Below are 26,025 nucleotides of genomic sequence, written 5' to 3'. Positions count from 1 at the left end.
TTTACTTGCAGAGTGTTCCATTTTAATGTAAGCGTAGTACAAGGAAATTAAATTGATATAGTGTACCTCTTCACCTTCCGTAGGTAGATAACTCGTAGAAGTTGATTCGGCGCAGTGCTCTAGACACCAAGTGTAGGTATGCGCGCGAGTCGCACAAATCAGTTTCGTTGCAGTGCTCTCGGTGCGCGTAACTCGTTTGTCCGGTGAGGAGGGGCGCGGGCGCGGGTCTGCCGGCCGCTGGTCGCCGTGCACAGAAGTGATCAGGCCGATGCGCCTTTTTGTTTGTTGATAGAAATTAAGCTTTACACTGTTTAATTTAGGGGTTGAATTAACGTGGCGTTAAATTTGATTTTTGTAAGTTAAACTGGCCGCACGTCTGCTCCCGAGCAGCGATGGACGAAAGAGGAGAAGTAATAGTATTTTAATTAAAAAGACACACAAAGATTGTTTTCCTTTTTCGCCAAATAAGAATGAATACAGTATATGTTATACTACTTACTTATAATATGATGAAAACATGATGAAAAAACATCATTTATTTTCACGACTAATTTAATTAAACTGCACATAGTTTTATTTTTAGAAACAGCAGCATTGCAACAGATGTTATCGAACAAATTTCCTACTCCCGATGTAGTAGTTTTTGTGTAAGCGCTAAGCGCCCTTTCTGCAACTATTTTTCATTCTAAGATCTTTATCTAGACACATAGGTCGGGGGCTCTCGGCCTATCGTAGATAAAACTGTTATGTTCCGTTGTATTTTGTTGATGTTGTGATAGGCTGGGAGCCTTTTAAAAACATAGCTACAACACGAATGCTTGAAAAATGCTGACATGGGGAGAATGAGTGGTGTTTTAGTTGTTCATGTGTCGCACCCTCAGGATAATAGAGGCGTAATTCAAAAAACTAAATTGTTGGCAAATCTACTGATGCATTTTATGTACTGTGAGTGTAAAAGGTGGTGTGTTATTGTGTGTGAGTATACGACGGAGTGTTTTGACTGTAAGTTTGTGTGTAATTTTGGTGTGTGTGTTACATTGTATGTTTGTGTTTTGACATAGTTGATAGAGGCAAGTTGTAAGATAGTCAGTAGCAAACATTTTCTTAATAGGTCTAGTCATTTAGGGTACAGTTTTTGAATCTGGGCTTCACTAACGATAGGAATAACGGGCGTTTTTTCATCTTTTCTGACAAAAACTTTGCCGAAGGATGTCCAGCAAAACTTGTAGGATTGCGTTCTTGAGAGATCCCGAGCTAGAAAGTACAGACGAGCCGCCTTGGGCGTCAGCTGCTCTGAGACGTAGATCGGCGTCTCACCCTTTTCTTTAAAACCCAGATGTTTGGCACATAATTTATCAGACTTGTTTTTGTAGTTATAGCTCTTACAGGCAGCAATCAGATCTGTCTTTATCATTGTTGAGGTGAGTTCTACGATTATGTTTTTTGACTTTTCTTTTGTTTTTATTCTGTAAATGTCCTTGACGGCATTTTTTGAGAAGTCTTCACACTTTACAGTTTTTGACAGTTCTGACGTTAGTTGAAGAAGATCCTCTTTCGTCTCATTTTCTTTGTTAGGTACATTTTTTATTTCAATGCATGTTTTTCGATTTTGTCTTAACGAGTCCTCAAGCCTATCCTCCAAAATTGAGATATAGTCCCGATCCTTTCTTCTCTCTATCTCTAAAGTATCGAGTTTCTTTTTTAAATCTTCATTTTGGGCACTCAGAAATGTCAATGAGCTTTCTATATTTATCACCGTCTGACGAATATCCTTGATCGATGAACTGACGGTCTTTGATTCGCTTTCTTGCTTCACCATAAAAGATTTAATAATTTCTTTCATCTCCTCTTTGAAGTTCTCAAAGTCTAGAGATTTGTCTTCGCTGCGTTTTCTTTTAATGATCCTATTAGTAACATATCCAGTAGGAGTTGTATCTCCTTCACCGATCAAATTTATATTTGAAGTAGAGAGTGATTTACTTGCAGAGTGTTCCATTTTAATGTAAGCGTAGTACAAGGAAATTAAATTGATATAGTGTACCTCTTCACCTTCCGTAGGTAGATAACTCGTAGAAGTTGATTCGGCGCAGTGCTCTAGACACCAAGTGTAGGTATGCGCGCGAGTCGCACAAATCAGTTTCGTTGCAGTGCTCTCGGTGCGCGTAACTCGTTTGTCCGGTGAGGAGGGGCGCGGGCGCGGGTCTGCCGGCCGCTGGTCGCCGTGCACAGAAGTGATCAGGCCGATGCGCCTTTTTGTTTGTTGATAGAAATTAAGCTTTACACTGTTTAATTTAGGGGTTGAATTAACGTGGCGTTAAATTTGATTTTTGTAAGTTAAACTGGCCGCACGTCTGCTCCCGAGCAGCGATGGACGAAAGAGGAGAAGTAATAGTATTTTAATTAAAAAGACACACAAAGATTGTTTTCCTTTTTCGCCAAATAAGAATGAATACAGTATATGTTATACTACTTACTTATAATATGATGAAAACATGATGAAAAAACATCATTTATTTTCACGACTAATTTAATTAAACTGCACATAGTTTTATTTTTAGAAACAGCAGCATTGCAACAGATGTTATCGAACAAATTTCCTACTCCCGATGTAGTAGTTTTTGTGTAAGCGCTAAGCGCCCTTTCTGCAACTATTTTTCATTCTAAGATCTTTATCTAGACACATAGGTCGGGGGCTCTCGGCCTATCGTAGATAAAACTGTTATGTTCCGTTGTATTTTGTTGATGTTGTGATAGGCTGGGAGCCTTTTAAAAACATAGCTACAACACGAATGCTTGAAAAATGCTGACATGGGGAGAATGAGTGGTGTTTTAGTTGTTCATGTGTCGCACCCTCAGGATAATAGAGGCGTAATTCAAAAAACTAAATTGTTGGCAAATCGCAAAAAATGATCCGGAAATTTTCATTTTCAACTTTGACAGTATTGATTTAACTAATATGGGTGAAAATGGGACTATGTTATATTTTATTCATGAAGCCTGGGATGTCTTTTTTTTGTTAATATAATAGACGTAAAGCCTAGTGCTTTAATTATTATTTTATATTTTTTTAAAAAAAAACCTAGTATTACTTAAGCTTTTATTGTTCTGAACTCAATACTTTTAGAAGGACTATTTTATACTTAGGCCTTTTTAATTCTGTTTTTGTTTTAAATAATATTGCTTTAAGTCTCGAAAGGTCTATTTAACACTAAAATAATTTAATGATTGAAGGATGTTTTACGATATAATAGAGCCGGAAGTATCGAATTTCTCATTCTATCATAAAAATGCCTCTGTTTTCGTGGTCATCGGATAGAGCATACCTTTTTCGGTCTTTCTATGACAGTAACTCAGTATCGTGAAATTTAGAGATAAGCCCCTTTTATACTGAGAGTGCGGTGTGTCTATGTGTGAAGAGATAGGTTGTTAAGAGTTGGGTCAGTTCAGGTTGTTTTAATCAAAACATTGATGACGATGACGATTCTGAAGGCTCATTTTTTTAAATTGCTACAAACACTTAGTGCCAATTTCTCCATTGTCGGTTAGAGCATAAACGGGGAGTAGTGGTTGACTTTTGACACATCTGTCATGAATTTTATATGGAGAAGACGTTTAATTTATAAATCAATCCCTGTCGGTTAGATAAGCGACTATGGAGAAATTGGCACTTAATCTTATTTTTAATTTTTAGTCTAAGGGCCTTACCACAAAAACTTAGACAGTATTTATCAGGTGCTTAGCGCTGTCAAATGCCTACAAAATCTGTAAAAATTCGTTTTAAAAACTTGTTAAACAGTGTTTAAAGTTTTTTGTGGTAGTACAGTACTTACGAGTATATGTGTTTTTTTGTAAATATTTTTAATTGTGATTAATTTATTTTAATAACAATTACCATTTGTATTTTACCCTTTAGTCATATTTTTACCACACGCCTTTACCGATAAGTAAGGTAAACATAAGACCATTTAAAAGGCCCATCTTAAAACCCCAGCCAAATGAATAAGTGAAACCCTATAAATAGAATTTATAATATCTTAGTAAAAGGGGACTTACTCAAAGTGAGCTTTCAGTATCGATCCGCACTTTCGGAGCTTCCAGACTTTGTGAACGAATTCTTTGAACAGTAACTAGTAATTGAAGCTTTTCCCGAGAAATAATTTAAGGAGATACAAAGTCAAAATATTTTTTAGTCGTCAATTGAAGAAAATAACATAACTTCTGTATTTAAAAGCTTTTTTGAGAAACTGATTGGTTACTTTGTTCGTCGTGCTAATTGCAATTTTTAGAACCATTCGGTACCTAGAATCTAAGACTTAATTTAATTTCAATAAGAAACCTAACAGTTACCTAGCAATTTAGGAAAAAAAAATTTTTACAGAACTAATGGAGACTAATTTTAACAACCAGTTTGTTCGTTTTAAAAATGTTTGTGAAATGGTGGTAGAGTAATATTATGACTTTTGACAAGTAATTGTAATATTCTACGTCGAAAAAATAAACGATTTTATTTCATTTCATTCAAAAAATTAAATCTAATACGTTAACCTAATCATTAAATTAAAGATTGTTATAAAAAAAAATAAGACTCAATACACACGCCAAACCTACAACCCTCCACTTTGACACTCCCTGTCCAAAACTGCAGTGCATTTTCGCGTATATTTTATGCAATCTCATTTCATTACAACTCGCCAAAGCTTAAACTCAGACTGTACGAAGCCCAACTATTCCTGACTGTAAAATTCAGCAATAATTAACATTTTCACGCTGAGCTCCTAACATTAGCATACAAAGGTTGACATGTGACCTTTGACCAGTGATGTACGGTCGTGGGTCATATATCTAAAGGTTTTGTTGCCACTTGTTAACCTGCGATATGAACAAAGACGACGGGGTGAGATTTTGTCTATGTACAAGCCGTACAGGAATGTACTTTTTGAATTATTTTTTTTGGGTGAAGTGCCTTTTTATATGAAACATTTTATGCCTGCATATTCTTGCATACAATTATTTAAGTACTACGCTAAGGAAGTAAGAAGGTTATATTATGAAACTTGATAGTTTTTCCTTTATTCAATCAAACTTTTTATTTTTAAGAGATACATTTCCATCATTCTTCATATGTTGTATTCTTATAATGTGTAGCTTAGTCATCTTACAAACACTACGTTAGATATTTAAAAAAAATATCAAAAAGTACGCTTCTTACGAATTTCAAATAGCGGAGTATCACATAATTCACTATCTTGAGTTACACTTTCAGCTAGCGCACTGACAAAATTCTACCCCATGGTTTTGGGTGAAAAAGGTTTTACTCACAGTCTAGTAAGGGCCCTAAACTAAAATGATAAATCTGTATTTTAAACACTTTTGGGCATAACCTTTGGACGGCAAAAACGGTCAACCTTATGTCAGCCCCTTTATTATATATAGAGTGGTCTATAAAGGTTATGTGCGTGTTGTGTTTAATGATAATACCTACTTACAAATAACATAAGAGTATCTGAGATTTTAGTAGTAATTTTTAGATATTTAAAAATAAATCACGGTATTTTGTGAGTTTCGGAGTCAGGGTTTTCATAATTTGTGTTTACTCTGCTTGTTTTCAATAAAGATTTATTATTATTATTTGGCGGTACGAAAACATGTAAAATCCCACAGGTCCTCCAAAGATCCTGTCGAACCACATAAAAAATATAAGTTTTTTCATAAAAACTTTTATCAAGTGACTTTTAACTAACAATAGCAATTTTTTCATGACGATCTACTGCCGCTTTACGATTTCATTATTTACGTAGATAAATGTCACTATATATATCACGCTGTGATTGGTGAAACATGCATTAAACGATATTATCGATGGAACACGCATTAAACGAGATTATAGGTGGAGCAAGTCTCCACTTCGAGGATGCAACTATGTATGCCTAAATGGATACGCAGCTTTAGAAGACCATTTTTTTTTTCATGACGATCTGATTCTGTGTCAGCCCCTTTCACACTCTTTTCAACACCCTGTATACCCCACAGGTCCGCCAAAGATCCTGTCCAACCGCACCCAGTTCGGGTCCCCCGGCGCCGCGGTTCGCCTGGAATGCGCTGCGCTCGCCGTGCCCCGCGTCGACAGCATCGTGTGGACCTTCCGGGGACAGGAAATTGATACTATACATGATCAGGTATAATTGATACACAATAGTAATTAGTCTCATACAGTGAAATGAAAAGTCAAATAATATATGGTGGATGGATAAACCAAACCATACCGCGATGTAGAATGCAGACGACACCGCCATCTAGTGGAACGCATCGTGTGGACCTTCAGGGGACAGGAGATCGACACTATACATGATCAGGTATGATGATGATTATTAATGATGTACGAACTAGATGGTGGAGCATCAGAGGAAAAGAAGCGTTTTGCCAGAGAGCGTCGTGTAGACCTTTGAGTATAAGGAGACAGGAGATCGTTCCTATACAATGATCTATGATGACTCTTTACAACCATACCGCGATGTAGAATGCAGACGACACCGCCATCTAGTAACACCTATAGGTAAACAGTCCCGGCGCTGTGCCTGGAGTGCGCCGCGCTCGCCGTCTCCCGGGTAGACAGCATTGTGTGGACTTTCCGGGGCCAGGAGATTGATACTATACATGATCAGGTAAGATGATGATGTTAGTATGAAAGTTAGTGAAGATCTGGCTTGCCTTCACCCGAACGTGAGCCTGCTCGTATAAGTACATGGCGCGGCGACTCGTGGGATCAACTGAACGCGCTAACTTTGACCAGCCGCAGCGAGCGCAGGACGCCCTCAATCTCAGTTTAACCGAACCTTCATATTCATGTAGCATACCTACTTTAACGTTTACTTACCTCGCTGGCTCAGCGACCCGAAGTGGATCTTAGCCTCCAACATTAAAGTGCGCCAATCTTTTATATCCTGTGCCAATTCTGACCAGTCACACTTCCAGCTCTTTCAGGTCTTTGACGACTTCGTCCTTCCAGCGGTATCTCGGACGCCGACGCCCAGAATTTTGATCAAGACAGGCTTTTCTTGCGGCTCGGTTCTCTCCCATCCTCACTTTAACGTTTTTTGTCCATTGTCTTATTCCAATAACCAACACATTTAACCTCTATCCTACCCTCAGGAATACACCTTCCAAGAGGACCTTCAGCCCGGCGGCGTCGTCAACTCCTCCCTCATCATCAGGGACAGCCAGGCGCGCCACTTCGGGGTGTACCGATGCAACGTGTCCAACGAGTACGGCAGCGATTGCGTGGACATCGTGCTGACGCCGCATAGTAAGTGGATTGTTACATAAGTTGACTTGTTCTTATTCTTAAGATGACTATGACTAATTCTATTTTCCTATTTTTTTATTTTTTTTATTATGCGTGAAATACCTATGAGGTGACTAGCTATAAAGCCACCCAAGCTCACGCCAGAAAGCCAGTAGACGACCTAGGTTGCTCATGACTTCCCGCTGTTATTAGCATATCGACGACAAACTACTTGCTAAAAAGGAGTAACCCATTTCGGCTTAGGGGTCTATTCTATTCTCTGTGGTAGTGTAAGTATCTGGACCTAGCTCTCTAGAATGGAACCTTTGTGCATCCCTAAGGTCCAACCTGTCTTCCTAAGCGTGGACCATTTTCCACCACACTGGTGCACTGCTGATTAGTGGGTTCACATAAATATCTAGAGGTGCTAAATCTAGATATGCAGGTATCCTAACGATGTTTTCCTTCACCGTAAGAACGATGGTAAAGGTACATTTGTACATAAATTCAATCCATTGGCAAATGTCAGCGTCGTCGTGATTCGAACCCGCATCTCTGGCGTGAGAATCGAACGCTTACCTGACTAAACTACTTACCACCGCTCCGAATAGTACTTATATGCATACCTACCTACTCATATGTACAGTAAATAAACAAAATTTGTTACTTTGTCCCTCCCCAACTTGATTTCGCAGAAACAAAAACAAATTAACCTCTACCCACATTGTACCTTTACAATACAATTTCCACCTTTGCAATTTTAATAAGTAAAGTAGCCATCCAAATGGCACACCTGTAAGACTGAAATACCCTCCTCTAATTATTGTGTAAATTATTATAACCCGGTACGGTCGGCAAAACAAGTAGTCAACACTTTGATACTACAGCAGGTACTTACACTACTTACTATAGTTATTATTCTGCTTCTTGGTGCTAATTTTACTTACAGTGATAGAGAAGAATGTTGAGACTTCGTGTTTTCTGGCCGTACCTTTCACTACTAAAGGGGGTTTTAAATATAGGTATCATCTCTACTTATACTAAACTACGTATATACATATTTTACAAATAAAACAATAATATGAAATACGTATTATAACATTCTGGACTGGAAAGTATGTTTTTTAATCTCATAAATTTTATCACTTTTACTTTATATCAGTTTAAAGTGTAAGTTGCAAACATAAGTAAAAACTATAAAACAGTGCACAAGGGGCGGCCTTGCCGATAAAAGCGATTAAATCTATTATCGGATTACTTCAGAACCAAAGAGCCTGTTATCCAAGTTTGGTTTAATTTATACCTGATTCTTTTTTCTTGTTGCCAAGTTATTAAAATTTGTTCGTTTTGTTAGCTGTACCTTGTCAGTTTACAACGGGTGGTTATTTAAAATTAATAGTATTATCCCGGGATAAAGATGAATTTGCTATCTACTTTCGTATTTCAGTTGGAATTGTTTAGAATATCATTTAGTTTGTCCAATAATATTATTTATTATTACCTATTATGATTTTACTTTTGCAATTTTACGCACATCGGTCGGCTGGATTGACGGCCTTAGACTGGTAGCTGGTAGTGGCTGGATGAGGAAGGCCGAGAACCGAGTGTTGTGGCGCTCTTTCGGAGAGGCCTATGTCCAGCAGTCGATGATTCAGGACCGATAATGATGACGATGTTGAATTTATACAAGGTGTTGCTAAATAGGTAGGTACTTATATCAATTCTTTTGATCTACGAGTTTTGAAAATTCACGTTTTTTTTTTAACTTTTCCAAAGAAACTTTGTTGGTCACGTGACTTTTTTACTATTATACCCTTTTTGCAACAACCTGTCCACTGCCTTCCTCATTCATTCGCTTGTGATTTTCTGTCAAAAAAAAGTTGCGTCGGTCCGAAGGGCGTCCCACGCTTCACTTGCTAGTTATGTACCATATTCAGCCGCAATTTTATTAGGGTTCTCTCTAAGTCCTGCCTTATCTTTGGACAAATATACTTATTATTTTACATAAGTACGTTATTTTCCTCGTCATATTCCCTTTTAAACGTTGTAAAGTCAAACGAATTATTCAAGTTGTTACTCAGAATAATAAATACGGTGGCCTAAAGCTTATGAGTGTGAGCTTTTTGTTGGTATAAAAAGCGCAAAACATAAGCTGCGTATAGGGCTGAATTTTGTCATTGATCAGCGGACAGTTTATTATCAGTACGAACTTTTGGTAAGTACCAAAAGCACAAAAAATAAGTTGAGTGTAGGGGGGAATTTTGTCATTGATCAGCAGACCGTTTAGTGTTTACACGGCAGGATTCAAATCTATGATCTCTCGAATAACAAGAATCAGCTTTTTTATAGTAGAGTTACATAATTTAAAAAAAATAAATATTGGGGTAGTCACTACAACACAAAAGTCAAAGTCAAAGTCAAAAATTTTTATTCATCGTACAAATATAAAATTTTCTGATGAACGTCAATTTTTACAAATTACTCTCCGTTCGGATAAGGGGGGGCTCTTTCTGTCACAGGATTCGAACCCGCATATCTGAAAGTATCAACATACACCCAGACTCGTCGTTAGCCGACTGAGCTTGAGCTATAGTCCGACACAGATAACTCTGACACTGACGTCTTAGCTCCAATTTCACAATCGTCGGTTAAATCGTAACCAGGTTGGTTGATTGATCAATTATACGTCATCTCCATATAAATTTTCTTCATTTCCCATATTTACCCGTTGCAGAATTAGCTTTGTCAGACCCTACCACCACCCCGCTTTAGGGGATTTTTGTCCATTGTTTTTTCAACTAACTAAACCATAAAATGGACGACCAGAGGTCACGTAAAACGGCCCCCTTTTTCTTGGAACGCTCAAAGAGACTTCATAAATGGCGAGTTTCAAAGGATTCACCTAACATCTCTCAAAAGTATATACCCGGCTTTTCCAGAAAATCTCTTTTTTCTCCCCGGAATAGTTAGTTGGGACTTCACGGGAAATTTCTTTTGTATAATATTTCAAGTTCTTTATTGAAATAAGAATTAGGTACAATGTTTTTTTGCTAACATCGGATAAGAGATGTTGCTGTGGCGACTTCGGTCTAAAAATAATTCCCATACTTATTTCTTCAAACATAATTTATCTAACTGGATTAAACAGTTAACTTAAATTTTATCATGTGACTTTCTACAATACATTGGTGTTATGCGCTTGTTATAAAATTTAATGTGCGTGTATCTGTCTAGCTCTGTTATCTTCGATGTAAGGTACAGTAAGACATGAGTTAACATGACTGACCATCTTCGCCTTTTGTTTATATTTTACCTTTCAATGTATATATTGTTACGGCGATGATAGGTACATTTATACTCCACACACAGAAGACCACCAAACGAACCTTCAAGATATGTCTGACTATACCAAGAGTACTCCGCTAGAATACTAAGCAGAATACTTACACGTTATAGTCAATCCAGATTATATTACCTGAGTTTTATCTGTCACGGCATTCGCTTGGGGAATTCTCACGATCGAGACACCAAAATCATCCGCAATCAGAGGTGACGGGTACATTTCTGTACGTGAATAGCGGATTGGAAAGATACAAAGATAACTATGAAAACAATGTGAACTAAAAACACATTTCTGTTAAATTGCATTATATCTTCATTCACATATTATTATTAGCCCGTAATCGACCACTGCTATACATAGCCTAATCTGTCAACATCCTTCCTCATCCAGCCACTGCTGAAGACTTACTTCAGTAGTCCAGACGACCTCCCACACTACGCTTGCTTGTTCGAAGTGTCCACTCGCCAACTTCTTTACCTTGGCAGACTACTGACGTTCGGCGCCTTGACATGCTGTATTATATAGGGTTGATCCGAGATAGGTATCCGATTTATGAATTAAAAATCGATTCACCACGGCTTTAACTACTAGACTAGAGGACCAAGCACGGATCGCGCACGCCAAGACGTGACAAAAGTTTTGCTTCGCGCTCACTCACATCACGTGGCTTCGAGAGCGAGTGCGGCGTTTTTTTTTTGTCATGTCTTGATATGCGCTTCATTATCCCCCTGTTAGGCTAGCAGCTCTGGTGTCCACCGCCACAAAAGCAGAAGAACAAAACAAAACACTAACCAAACCCCTCCATCCGCAGAAACGTTCCCGCTCCTCCTAGTCTCATTCGCCACCGTCTCCGCCGCGGTGATGCTGCTCATAACCCTGGCGCTACTCCTGGTGCTATGCCAGAGGAAACAAAGGAAGAACAAGCTAGCGCAGACGGTGAAGAAGCCAGATGTCACGGTGACAGCTGAAGAGTTCTTCAAGGAAGATAGGAACTCTAATATCAGTGATCTGAAGTTGGAGCTGGCTCATGGCAATGGACATTGCGAAGTGGTGAGTTTGGGGTTTGATTACACTGTTGTAGAGTTAGGTTATCAAATGAGTCTTGCTGAGTGATCTTTTAAATGTATCTTATACGCCGTGTACCCTGAGCAAGCAGAGATTGGGGTTAATAGAAACATTCATATTTTAATTAATTAAAACCATGAGTCACCATCATAATTAGCCGTAATCGTTCACTGCTGAACATAAGCCACACCACAAAGAGCACCACAACACTTTGTCCATGGCCTTCCTCATCCTGCCATGACTTTCTAATGGCAGTTACTTTAGTTCTCTTAAGAATTACCTCATATCCTAACCTAAGCGATCTTTCTGACGAATGTCAAACGTACTTACATCTTTTCATAGCGCGCTCAGCGACCAGTTTTACCCAGCGACCATACGTCATCGTCAAAAACCGCTAACCAATCACCACTTTCTCCCTCTCAGGATTACTCCAACACCGGGTCAGACAGCACTCTCTGCTCCAACGCCAAGCTCGGGGGCGGGGTCCCCTTGGCCGGCACGGTGCCGCTGCCGTCGCTCCAGAGCAAGACTTACCAGTCGTACCGGTTCAGCAATGATTACAGTGATCCGGCTTATGCTGATTGCTATAAGGTTAGTTTTTGGTTAAGTATGCTAACTGAAAATACTATAAAAGAGCCATCTACAGTAATAAAATAATACCATAAAGTGGGAGCACTAGAATATAATGTGAACTAAAACCCAGTGTCCCATAAGTAAAAGTAAGTCCGAAATTCGTAACCGAACGTTATTTGTAATAAGAACACAAATTTCGCAATTTTTCCAAGAATAAAAGTTGCTTTAATGACGATTTGTATTACCTCCTAACGGGATTACGTTAACTTATTGGAGACCCTGTATGTACTATGGATCAGCTTGGAAATTAAACGTCGCCAAATACTCTTATTGCCAGTAATTTGCCAGAGTTAAACATGTGTTTAATTGTTCATGCTATGTGTCAAGGCCGTAAGATATTATGATCCTCATGATCACCTCATCGGTTTGCAGATATATAAAATCAAATTATTTACTAGCGGAAAATTCTACCTACTCTCTTACTACCTACAAACTAGTCAATCAACTCTTTGATTATCGTAGAAATCATAATATTACTGCATTTAAGTGTTGATTTCCGACCACAGGCATAACAGAATGGTCCATCAATACCAGTTTCCTAGAGTTAACCTGTCCCAATGCTAATCCTCCTTGTCGTTCTATCATAACGTCCAATAGTCTATGATTACCATACTGCCATAACAATAACGCTTAGATTATACACCAAGATGGCTAGTATTGTTAGATCTATGGAGCAATGTTATGGCTATCGATGGCTAATATAATCAATTAGAGATAACTGATGGGCTGCCTTAAGGTAAGCGTACATCTATTGGTATTGTACGTCTTTGACCAAACGGATTTTCTTAAATGTATGGAGAAACGGCATCGGCAATGCCAATGAAGTGGACGCACTTGTGTGAATTTCTACAATAAGAATACTGAATGCGATGCGTCCATTGCGTAAGATGCCGAAAGGTAGATGATTACCTTCATAGAACTAAATGTCAGAAAGGCGTCAGATCTTATAAATAATTAGTTTAGTTCCCGCTTCTGCCGTAAGACTTCAATGGCGGCGTAGACTTACAAACTTTTTTTTTCAACAGCCCAATGGATACGGGAACGGATATCAAACATTCGGCCATTTCGGCCACGACTACACGCCCGGCTCCCTGCGGGTCACATCTCCCACCGCTGGAGATAAACTCACGCCGAACAGGTATGGAGATTCACTGTTTACCTCCAACACATAACCAAGTTAAAAACTCCCGAGATTTTACACTAATGGTGACTTGCACCAATCATTTAAGTTTCAGAGAAAGACAGCAATAGATTTAAATATGTTTACATATTTGGTACAAGTAACCCTAAGAGTGCCATAACTTTTGAACTGAATAACCGATTTTGATGAAACATTGCTAAGAACACTCGGGGTACCATTATTTACGATTCTAAGAAAACAAAACGAAAATCGGCTTAGCCGTTTGAATGCTGTGCTACCACAGACACATACACACACACACATATACACAGATACACACACAAGTTAAACTTGTAACACCCCTCTTTTTCAATTGGGGGTTAAAAAGGAGATCTCCGTTCGACCTATACATTTGTATTTAAAATTCAAAGAACTCATTATATTTTACGTAATTCCTCTTAAAAATCTTTTTTGCTCAAACATCAATGCAGACAGATAATTTAATAAAATGAAGACCCTGCCTCCAGATATTTAGACCTTGAGGGGCTTGAGGTTAGCAAGTCTAGACTTTAGACGTAACGGCTAGCCAGTACCTAAACTACGTAACCTAAAAGGTACACTTGCCCTAACTTGTGGCATTAGGCCTAAGGTCGAAGTCAGATTGGCTATTTCTAAAACTTAGATAATTAAATTATACAAAGTTTGTTCGAGCAATGTATTGGAAGCAACTTGTCCAGTTCAAGTTTCAAAAATTGGTCCTACCAAACGCCAGTAATCGCATAGACATACCTACATACAAACAAACATTCATACAGGTCAACCTCCTTTTTTGAATCCGGTTGTGAGGGTATGTTTCAGGAAAAAAACCTGAACGGAATTTGATAAAACTTTGCAGTAATAAGTATAAGTAGGTACTGCTTATACATCAGAATGATATTTCTAAATAGGTTTATATTTATTATGTAATTCCCATGGGACAATCTTTTAAGGCGAAGCAAACCTGGCGGGAAAAGCTAGGCTGTAATGCGAAAACGCTCTTAAAAGTGGGCTTTAATGTCTACAGCACATGCTGAGCTGATGCCATTTTGACGCACTGGCCCGCAACCATTTATGTTGCTCCTTGTTCGACTGTCTTGTACTGTCTTTGTTATTGTGAGTCAAATAAATGTTTCTTTAAATGTATCTTAGTATATTTCAATGAAAATCTTAGCAAAACACCTAAAGGCCCCAGTAAAGCAAGGGCTTTACCGACTCAAGGTACGAGTACAATACTCTGAATACCTGATCCCAGACAAAGTTTCAAGGTTCAGCTATTAACACAGTTTATGCCATAAGTCCCTGGGGACTGGCAAATATAGCGCAGACTGTTGTTTGGTTACATTCGGAGTTCACAGAGTAATATTAATAAGGCTTATGCAGCATCTGTGTTGGATATTCGCGGGGGAATGTGTGTGTTCATCTTTGTATGAGGAAATTGAGGAAGCTCTAGAAACGGCGGTATAAGGTCTTACATATCTTACACTGAGTTGCAGAAAGGATCTTTAAGTTAATGTCGGCATTAAATGTATTGTTGCCTTGCTTTGACAGTATACGGACAGAAAGAGACAGACATAGATTTAATGTCGACATTAGCTTAAAGTCCCTTTCTGCAACTCGGCATTAACTAGGTTTTTCGTTTGAGGAATATAGGTCACAAAACTAAAAACAAAAGTATCCGATATACTAACCGTTGGTTTAGACCAGCTGTTAAATGGAGACCACGAACAAACGTAAAGTGGTTATAAAATTGACACAAGACAAAATAATGTGTTTTTTATAAAAATGTAATGATCAAGAACACTTTTCTATATGCTCACACTTAAGTATCCAAGACCCGAGAACAAAATATAGTACTTAGGTAATATTTTCGAGAATTTTTCGCACTTTCACCCATAATTTTTGATTAAACGGCTCTTCTGTTATGTACTAATTTTACATTCTGAGGTTTGAATCTTCCCCAGTTTAGTGCATGTTGAGATCTGGGGCTGCGATATTTAGTCTAGTTCTAAGTAGTGTGTATCTTTCATCTCTTAGACCAGTAACTTCGACCTTCGGTGTACAAACGGTAGTGGGATTTAGGGGCAGATATCCAATGATAAATTTCCTTATTTCTAACAACTTTTTGACCTAACGGCTGATGGTTGGGGATAATTATTTCACCGGTTTCTCACAAAAAAATACGGGTGTTGATCTAAATATATTTTCAACCATTTATCAATCAATTATTTCTAATGATCTTTGTAAGTAGGTACTTGTGCAATTGCAATAACTAGGCAAAAAGCGTTATGACTGAAAATTAAGCTACTCAATCGAAACTGAGTTCTGGCTAAAGCAGCTATTATTGGAAACAGTCATCGCAAGAAATGTTTAAATAAGGTTTTTAACTCATAAACTCACCCAAAGTAGTGGTAAAAAAACCCATCTAACCTAAATAGGTATTTTCAAAATGTTATTTTCCCCAATCCTCTTCCCCCATTATGATTTTAATAATATTCCATTCTCCAGCCTTATTTAATTAAGCACAGACTAAAGGTTTTCGGGTCTTATGTTATCAAGATTGCGCGAAAGGGACGCGAATAGGTTTAACGAATTAAACAGAGTAAGATGGGAAATTATCGAGAAAAATACTCTTTTGCGAAAACATGTCAATCATTCGCACAGTTATAAATTATACTTAATAAAGCGTGATATTACAGTTTTCAGTATTTTACTTGTTTTTCCGAACTTTCGTAAAGGAAATTTAATAGTAAAAGTTAAAGATGATATTAATTTGTAGATAAAGTTAAAGATGATATTTATTACAGATAATGTGACCCTGACTGCTATGTTGAAGGTCCCGGGTTCGATTCCCGGCCAGGGCAGATATTTGTTTAAACACTGATATTTGTACTCCAATATGAATCTTTCTATGTTTAGACATCAGCGGTCCGATACCCATACTACAGGCTCTGCCTAGCTTGGGGTCGGATAGCCGTGTGTTAGATGTCCCCATCATCATCATCAGCCTATATCAGTCTACTGCTGGGCCTAAACCACTCCAAAAGCACGCCACTGGATGCGATCTATAGCTTTCCGCATCCAATCATAACCAGCCACCATCACCACCATCTAGCCGGAGGGCGTCCCACACTAGTCATTATTATTATTACCTTTCCAGGTCCGTCAACGGCAGTCTACCCAGGAGTATGGACTCTGGTTCTGTGGTTCAGTTCACACAGGGCAACAACTCACAGACCAACTCGTTGAAGAGAGCCCTAGGGGTGAAAGCACTCGATAGCAGCCACGATTTGAACAGCGTGTCTTCTAATGGTGACGGTGAGTACTTTGTCATCATCATCATCACAACACAGTAACACACCCACACACATCGACCCTACTGCTGGGGCACGGGTCTCCTTCCAATGAAGGAAGGGTTTTAGGCGTCCACCACGCTGGCCTAGTGCGGGTTGGCGGACCCCAACAGTCCCAACACAAGTATATGTATTGAAAAAATATAATAATATGTAGGTAGATATACATAATTATATACAGCGTATTTCAAAAGTGGTATACTAAACTGAAAGCATTTCCGAATTTCCAAAAGTCGTAAGACAAAAGTTGTTCAGAATGACGCTCTGAGTTCACCCTTTTTCGGCTTATTTTACCACTTTTGCAAAAATCTGTATAGGTAATTATTTTATTTGTTTTTGTATTTAATCGTTCGGTTACGTAACCGCAACCTTTGTGGTAACGAAAGTGATGTTTTAATCATTAACTGATTAATAAAATGATGTGTGACTATAGGAACAAAGATTTAATTTTGTTTATTTAATGGTTGGTTCGGTAACCAAAGTTTTGTGGTAACGAGTAAATCGGATATACACTGAACGAAATCAACCGATTAATAGTCAAAAATTGGTATTTGGCCGATTATAACCTATTTTTACTGTATAAGGTTGAATGTTTCGGACGGCACGTTAAGCCGTGGGTCCCGGCTGGAGACCTAACCTTAACCCTAGTAAGAGGCATTCGGACAACATCTGACAGTGGGGTTGAATGTCCTCTAACATTATTGTATTATGGAATACAGAATACCTACTTTATACAAATATTCTTATTCACAGCAGACTCAACTTACAACAACTTTCACAGTTTATAAAAAGTTAATACCATCATATTATCTCGAATAATCTTTAAAAACGAGTTCGTCAATTTATAATAGTTTGATGTTTCTCTTCACTATTGCCGATTCAATTAATTAGTCTTTACTACTTATTTACTCATAGCGAGATCTTGATGAAACAACGAATAATCATACTCCAGAATTAACGGCTGAAAATACTGTAAGCTCAGCTTTCTAATTTACATATTATCAAAACTTACGGAATCATCAATAAAATTGATAGATATTGCAAACTCACTTCAATATCTTGCAGACAAGCGTTTTCCGTCTTTTGTCATGACATAATTCATCTTATAGGTAATTTGTGTCTCAACATCCATCATTTCATGACAGGCTATAAGACATGATGTATAATAATTTATGACTTTACCTATAAAAGTGTGTGCGTCTCAGTTTTATGGCTACACCGGTGTGAGTTAGAAAGGGATGGATATATTTTTGTGATGTTCGTCTTCGTATAATTAGTTAGGGGCTTTTAGTGTAATGTTCTGTGGTACATTTAATATCGTTACAACAGCTTTTCTACATGAGAATTGTAATTTATTCGATTCTCAAATGGGTTTTGTTTAACAAAGTGTGAAGTTTATCGATGTAGCTTTTGATGGATTATGGGTGTGCTTCAGCAATTGAAAATAGAACTTTTAAGGAGCTTATGGCCTTATATACGGTTATTAGTTATATATTATGGTACTTAGCTGCCTCTGTGGTCTAGTGGTAGAAGCTTCGCTTCATGACCCTGAGGTCCCGGGTTCGATTCCCGGGTGGGACCATCAATTTGTGTTTCTAAATTGTGGTTCTAAGTTTGGTTAGGACATAGAAGGCTGATCACCTGTTGTCCGAAACAGTGAAACGATCCATGCTGTCGGATGAGCATGTAAAGCAGTCGGTCCTGCGCCTAGCTCTCTCCAGTCGTGTCGGTCAATCCGTCCCATTGGGTTATGAGAGTGATGGAACAGAGAGTGCTCCTGTGTACTGCGCACACACTTGGGCACTATAATCTACTCCTGCGTAGTTGGCTGATCTCAATTGAGATTGGCCGCCGTAGTCGAAATTCGGCTAGGAGGACATTATGGTACTTAGTGATTCAGATACCTCTACATTCAGATTTTTAATGTCAAATAATATTTTAAATAGATACAAAATAAAATTCAATGAATGCGTACTTCAGGAAATTTACAATCCAGTGCCGAATAGTATCAAAAATAATGCACGTCTTTGCAACGTACCTACAGGTTTGTCATTTTGGCGAAAACTATAAAATATACGTTTTTCGCATACAAAGTGGGGCCTCTAGCGTAAACTATCATGAAACTTTTGACAGATAATGTGTGAAGGTGACAGAAGAAAACGTAAACTTTTTTCGCTTCATTAATTGCATAGCCCGTACTAAAGGCTTTGATTATCCCAAATGTCCTAGCTAAACTATCTATATGTATAAGTGTACCTAGACCCTAAACTATTAAACTAAACTAAGTATATAATTATTATTTTTTCAGTGCCCCGGCTAGGCAACGGCGCCTTGTCCCGGATAGACGTGCGGTACGCGGCCACGTACGGGAACCCGCATCTGAGGAGCGGCACGGCACTCGGTGAGTCATCTTCATCATCATCAGCCGGTTATCATCCCCTGCTAGTGCTAGACATAGGCCACTTCCACGGTGCGCCACAACACTCTGTCCTTGGTCTTGCTTATCCAGCCACTACCGGCTACTTGTGGAACACAAGCTGTGGTTTTTGGTCCTAAAGAAATACCTAAATTAAATAATTATTATCATTTTAATGATCCTTTCTTTACTCTACTTAATTTTAATTTTTAAAACAATACAAACTGCATTGTAATTATTATTATTCCTTTCGACGACGGCTGCCAAAAACAATTGAGTTAATCGCAAGTTTACCTAGTATTTCAGTCTGTTTTATCTTTTACTATCCATATTTGAATGATATATTTCCCCCCTCCCCAGGTTTCTCGCAAGTGAACACGGCCAAGCCAGCCTCCACGCCGGCACCGCCGCCCTACTCCTCCATTCGGAGTTCTGTGGTGCTGCCGTCAGGTAAGACGCAACTCTACTTCTCCGGCCGGGTTTTTGATCCGTAGTTAACTTTAACATTCTTTATTTAAATAGAAGCATAAAATTTTTACACCTTAATAACTACGACATTTTGCAAATTTTTCAGATTTTGGTAAAGTAAGTAGCATCTGCTGCCGAACTAGGTAAAACCTGTATTTCAGCTCGCAGCGCCCAGACCCTAAATACCCCATTATACCTCATCTCCATATTAAATTCTTGACAAATATGTCTAAAATCAAGCAATAATCCCTGGTTATGCTCTAACCCACTATGGAGAAATTGGCACAGTCACGTACCAAGCGTGACAACTGCTTATTATTTTTGTTGGTTTTTAACTAATGGTTGTGATTGTTCACCAATGGCCTGAACTACGGATCAAAATATTGGCCCTAAATCTATTTCTACCAGCCGAAGTTGCACTATGGAACTTTAAACAAACTTAGGGTGTACTTAAATCTGTTTCTTCTCTATAACACGTAGAAGTGACACAACAGAGGAGCTCAATTTAATCGCATTTCTTTCTTATCTAAAAAATAGAATCCGTAAAATAATTTCAAGACGGGTTTACAACGATTGATACAGGTTACAGACACCGGTTTAAATAATCAGTTGGGTTGGGATGCATTCCATTTTCCTCTCTTTTATGACGGGCCTCAGACTGTAAACTGTAGCTAGGATACTTATAAATTTGACGGTTTGTTACTACCCACAATAGATCCTCGATTATTGCTAGTTGCCACATTGCTATTTTCATTGAGGAGTCACACAATAGCAGTGCCTTTGCCAGCCCCAATATCCAAAGAGCCTTTTCACCTAAATCGTCACTTATGTATAAACTGTTGTGTATCCTATTATATACTGTGAGCTATTGTAAATTGGCTCAGCAAAGCCAATTGTCTATCTGTTATTTATTGCCTAGTTACTCCGACTAGTTATTGTTCTGAGCTCTGAGAGCTCTAGTGTGTCTATGATTTAGCTATTCATTAGTTTTGATCTACATCGCAATGTGGTGAAGACGGAATGTTGAGAGCACTGTCTACTAGTAGAGTTAATAGTAGAGTCAACTAGTGTATGAAGTACTCTAGCATTTTAAGATAGTTCTTCATACCCTGCATTTTTTTATATTAAGTCATGATGGCTTTTGTTCTACGACTTTTTTAAATTTGAGAAAAAAATATATTTTCTTTATCAAAAAAAATACGATCAAGAAAGTTTCAATGAGGAAAAAAAAATATTGACAAAAGTCGTATAATTACAAAAGATGCTTAGAATGAATACTGGGACAATAAAACCAGATTTAGCAGCTAATTAAAGGCAGATTTCCTAAACCCCATGTGAAACAAACTACTCCATGTTCAACAGAACCTTTCTTTCAACTTCCAGGCACATCATCCCACTCGATCACGTCTAGAACGAGTGTCTCCACCCCGCAGTGTGCCACCAGCCCACTCACCACCTCCGTTTCTACTGATAGCACGGCTCCACAGGTAGGTTTTACTTCTTTATCATTATTGTCTTCATCGATGTTGTCATCTTCATCATTATCTACATCTTTGACTTCATTCTTTACTCTTTCATCTACCACCTCCGTGTCTACTGATAGTTAGGCTCATCAAGTAGGTGTTTCTTTATCATCATTAGGCATTATGTTAATTGTTGACATCATCTTCATCATTATCTATATCGCTCACCTCATGTTCAGGGTTACTATTAGCATTAAAATCAACCGGTCCGCTCACTACCTCCGTCTCTACTGATAGTACTGCTCCACAGGTAGGTTTTACTTCTTCATCATCATCATAACCATCTTAATTTTTTGTGGTTACGTTACCTACATCATCTATACCTCTATCATTTACCACCTTTGTGTCTACTAATTGTACGGCTCCACAGGTAGGTGTTTCTTTATCATCATTATTGTCTTCATCGTTGATGTCATCTTCATAATTATCTACATCGATAACATCAACTTCAGGGTTCCCATTAACACTATCATTGCCTGCTCACTGCCTCCGTGTCTACTAACAGCACGTCTCCACAGGTAGGTTTTACTTCTTCATCATTATAATGTTAGATATATAGAATATTCTTTATTTGTATACAAGAATAGATTATACAAAGCTTAAATACAAACACAAACCTAACAAAAAAGGCGGTCTTATCACTAAAAGCGATTTTTTCAAGACAACCTTTGGGTGGAAGAATATTTATGTTCAGATATGGCCAAGTGTACTAAATAATTTATTAATTAACTATAAATACCTACAAACTAAACAATATACTTAGGTGAAATTATACTTATATACCCATAACAATCATAATATAGATATATCATATAATAAACTACATATACCTACATAACACACACATAACACACACACAACGGACGGTAGATCGAAACAGTTAAGACGTGTTATTCCCTCTCCTCGTTAATTAAATAAAAAAGTGTGTTTATATCAACAGTTTAAACCCTAAACCTATTATAAAGTGCATAATAGTGACGAATGTTTAAACTCATAAAGTTATTTCGAAGTTTCTAAGCGTAATTAGTGAATATTAGCATAAAAACAGTGAACAGTTCAATCGTACGGTCATTGAACCGACCTTGATCGTCGTAAAGTCATTCATCAATAACACAAGAGTGAAATATATACAAGATATTCGCACTACAATATAACGACAACTTAGCCTAAACGGTAACGAGCCGTGTCTTCTAAGTCAAGCGTCGTTCTAGTGCAGGTTCGATTCCCATCAACGGCAAGATTGCTTTTTGTTTTTTATTTTATTTTTCCTCGAGTACACAATGTCAGCCGATAATTGTTGCATCAAGTGTAAGGATCCCGTATTCGAAGGGCCAAAATGTTCCATTTGCACTGGCAGCTTCCACTACGACTGTTCTGGGATTCGGGAAACTAAGTATCGCAATCTAAGTTCTGATAAAAAGGATACATGGCAATGCAGCAGCTGCCAACAAAAGCCCACGCCTACGAGGATGCCTGCTGCTACGACAACATCAAAGACTAAAGATGTTCCCGCGGGCACTAAAATGCCTGCCACTGCATCGACATTAGCAACTAAGAGCAAGGACGTATCTTCTTCGCCCAATATCGCAGCGGATTTGAAACGCATAGAAGTGCAGTTGCTAAAGTTGTCTTCTTTGCCTACGGATATTAACGAGTTTCGTAATGAGCTTAGATCATTTAAGCAATCAATGGAATTTTCAAATAGTAAGATGGAGGACCTGGTCAGGAAGGTAGATACGTTTGAGAGCCAGTTTAAATTGGTTGACGAACTGCAGAAACAGGTAGTTTCCCTAAGTAACAAGGTTGATGCAATGGAGGCGGAGTCGGAACAAAGAGAGCAATGGAGTCGACGTTCGAACATTGAACTAGTAAATATTCCAGAGAAAAAGGGAGAAGACCTTTTCCGTATTGTTTTCAACATAGCCAAAACCTGTGATTTCGACTTGCAAAACGCAGACATTGACTTTGTTACACGTGTAGCTGCTAAAAAACCGATCCAAGGAAAATCCAAACCCATTGTGGTGAAGTTTCTCTCACGTTACCGGAAGGACAATTTCTTAGCATGCTTTCGTAAAAAAAAGTTTGTGCAATCATCCGAACTTGGTTTTGACGGCAAATCTGTGAAGATATTTGCTAACGATCACCTAACATTGCGCAACAAGGATCTTCTTCGCGAAACAAAGAGACTTGCTTCTGAATGCAATTACGAGTATGTCTGGGTCCGTAATTGTACAATACTGGTTCGCAAGAATGCAACATCCCCGATTTTGTCAATTTCTAAGGACAAGGATTTAAAAAAAATTACTGTATAGGCAATTCACTTCTCCTTATAATCTTTGTTTTAAATTTGTCTGTCTGTATTCGGAATTTCATTGAATCATGTTATGAGGTGTATTGTTTGATGATGAGTTTTATTGATAATGTGAATAGTCTGAGAATAGCAATTGTGAATTTAATTTTTGTAATTATATCATTGTGCATATTCGACACGAAGTTTTATAAGGTTATGATATATTATATACAAGATGTTTTGATTCTGAGGATCCCGCTGACCCCATCAAATACATTAACTAACTGTATTTATTTGCTGTGTGTTTTGGTTTTCTTTTTAAAATGACTCTGGAACTACTGTACCAAAATGTACGCGGCCTACGTACGAAAACTCGTGAATTCAAATGTAGTATATTGAGTTCCAATTATGATTTAATATGCATTACAGAAACCTGGCTTTTGCCTGGTATTTATAACGAAGAACTTTTCGATAGTAGATATGTAGTTTACCGTACTGATAGGCCATACGAGCGGTTGTCGGTGGGCCGCGGCGGCGGCGTGCTGCTGGCGGCGCGGAGCTCGCTCCGCACGCGCGCGGCGCCGCTGCCCGACCCCCGCTCTCTACCCGACATCGAGCTCACGGAACTTGTTTTAGAGTACTCTGACATTGGTAACTGCCTTAAGAGTATACGTATTTATTGTTGTTATATACTTCAGAGTAATAAACAATTAACATCCTTAAGCAAGTATTTAGATTTTATCGATGAACAAAGAAACTTATTTCCTGATGATGATTTTTTGTTAGTGGGTGATTTTAATATTGCACACGCGATCTGGGAACCGTCTCCAGATGGTGCTTGTTAATTAATTTTCGGTAATTTATCACCCCCCTTGGTCACAGAACTGAATCGTTTTATGAATTATACCAATTTATTACAATATAATACAATACCCAATAACAATTCCAGAATGTTAGATCTGATCTTGTCCTCTGTCAAGTGCACAGTATCTAGATGCCCTATGCCAGTAGTAAAGGAGGATGGACATCATCCATCTCTGGATATTTTAATTGATATCAATGTCAAACCCTCATTAAAATGCCCTAATAAAACTGTGAAACTATTTCACAAGGCTGATTACACTTCTGTAAGGTCCTGGCTGGCAGAAACAGACTGGCCCGACGCATTAGCCTGTCTTGACCCGGACTCCGCCTGCACATATTTCTATAATAAGTTGTATGATGCTGTTGATCTCCACGTACCCACTAAAGTTATCAAAAAACCACACAAATACCCTACCTGGTTTAACGAATCATTAAAAAAAATTATAAAAGAAAAACTAAAATATCATAAAAAATGGAAAAAATATAAGAACTTAAATGACTATCGCACCTTCTCCTTACTTCGTGAGCGTCAAAAGGCTATGCAGAATAAATGTTACTCAGAATATATTGCCCACTGTGAAGAAAATATTAAATGTGACCCTAATTTTTTCTGGAAGTTTATTAAGAATAAAAAGAGCAGCAATGGACTACCTAATAGTATGGTATATGGTGATCAATCAGCCGCCAATGTTCAAGGTATTTGTGATTTGTTTAACAATTTCTTTCAATCGGTTTATGAGAAACCTCCTCCATCGTCGATAGAACCGGACCTCACTCACATTGATTCAAAGTTAGATATATCGAAAGTCATCCTAAATGAGGATAAGGTTCTAATATATCTTAAAAACATTAATATTAACAAGGGTATGGGCCCTGATGGCATTCATCCCCTTTTTCTGGTCAACTGCGCTAGTGTTTTATACATACCTATAACTATTATATTCAATAAATCACTTTCACAAGGTATATTTCCCGCTATTTGGAAGAGGACGAACATAATTCCAATTTTTAAAACAGGTAGTAGGCATAAAGTCACTGATTATCGCCCAATTTCAAAATTATGTGTCCTTGGAAAATTGTTCGAAAAAATTATTTACGACATTATTTATCCCCTTATTCGTCCAACCATAATCAACAACCAGCACGGCTTCGTGTCTGGTCGATCAGTGGAAACTAATCTCTGCGAGTTGACCCATACTGTACTGAAGGCTATGGAGGATGGTCATCAAGTGGACGTTCTCTATACTGACTATTCCAAAGCGTTCGACAAACTATCACATTTTCATTTGTTGCGTAAACTGGAAGCAGTCGGTATACATGGGGACCTTCTACGTTGGCTCGAATCTTACCTAAGTAATAGATGTCAGGCTGTAGCTATAAATGGATTTACTTCTGCGTTTGTGCCAGTCCACTCCGGTGTACCCCAGGGCTCACATTTGGGTCCTCTGTTATTTAATATATTTATTAACGATATATTATATTATCTACATCATTCAGATTGCTTGCTCTATGCAGATGATAAAAAGATATTTAAAATAATCAGGGAGCCTCAGGATTGTACCAATTTGCAGAGTGATCTCAATAATTTATGTGTCTTTTGCTCGGTGAACCATTTGTCTCTGAATGTCTCCA

The 26,025-nt window shown here is 38.1% G+C and overlaps 1 protein-coding gene across 1 annotated transcript in view; it reads left to right on the top strand.

Moving 5' to 3' along the window:
- LOC105385572 (irregular chiasm C-roughest protein) overlaps positions 1 to 26,025 on the top strand; it is a 285,368-nt gene that overhangs the window by 247,680 nt on the left and 11,663 nt on the right. Inside the window, exons 13-21 of the mRNA XM_048632241.1 lie at positions 6,031 to 6,176; positions 7,150 to 7,303; positions 11,437 to 11,675; positions 12,114 to 12,281; positions 13,349 to 13,461; positions 16,640 to 16,797; positions 19,141 to 19,233; positions 19,609 to 19,698; positions 21,100 to 21,203. Coding sequence (XP_048488198.1) covers positions 6,031 to 6,176; positions 7,150 to 7,303; positions 11,437 to 11,675; positions 12,114 to 12,281; positions 13,349 to 13,461; positions 16,640 to 16,797; positions 19,141 to 19,233; positions 19,609 to 19,698; positions 21,100 to 21,203 — 1,265 coding nt within the window. The remainder of the gene's footprint in view (positions 1 to 6,030; positions 6,177 to 7,149; positions 7,304 to 11,436; positions 11,676 to 12,113; positions 12,282 to 13,348; positions 13,462 to 16,639; positions 16,798 to 19,140; positions 19,234 to 19,608; positions 19,699 to 21,099; positions 21,204 to 26,025) is intronic.

This window comes from Plutella xylostella, chromosome 31 (genome assembly GCF_932276165.1).
Source record: "Plutella xylostella chromosome 31, ilPluXylo3.1, whole genome shotgun sequence".
NCBI lineage: Eukaryota > Metazoa > Arthropoda > Insecta > Lepidoptera > Plutellidae > Plutella > Plutella xylostella.
This window is presented reverse-complemented; position numbering and strand designations above follow the sequence as displayed.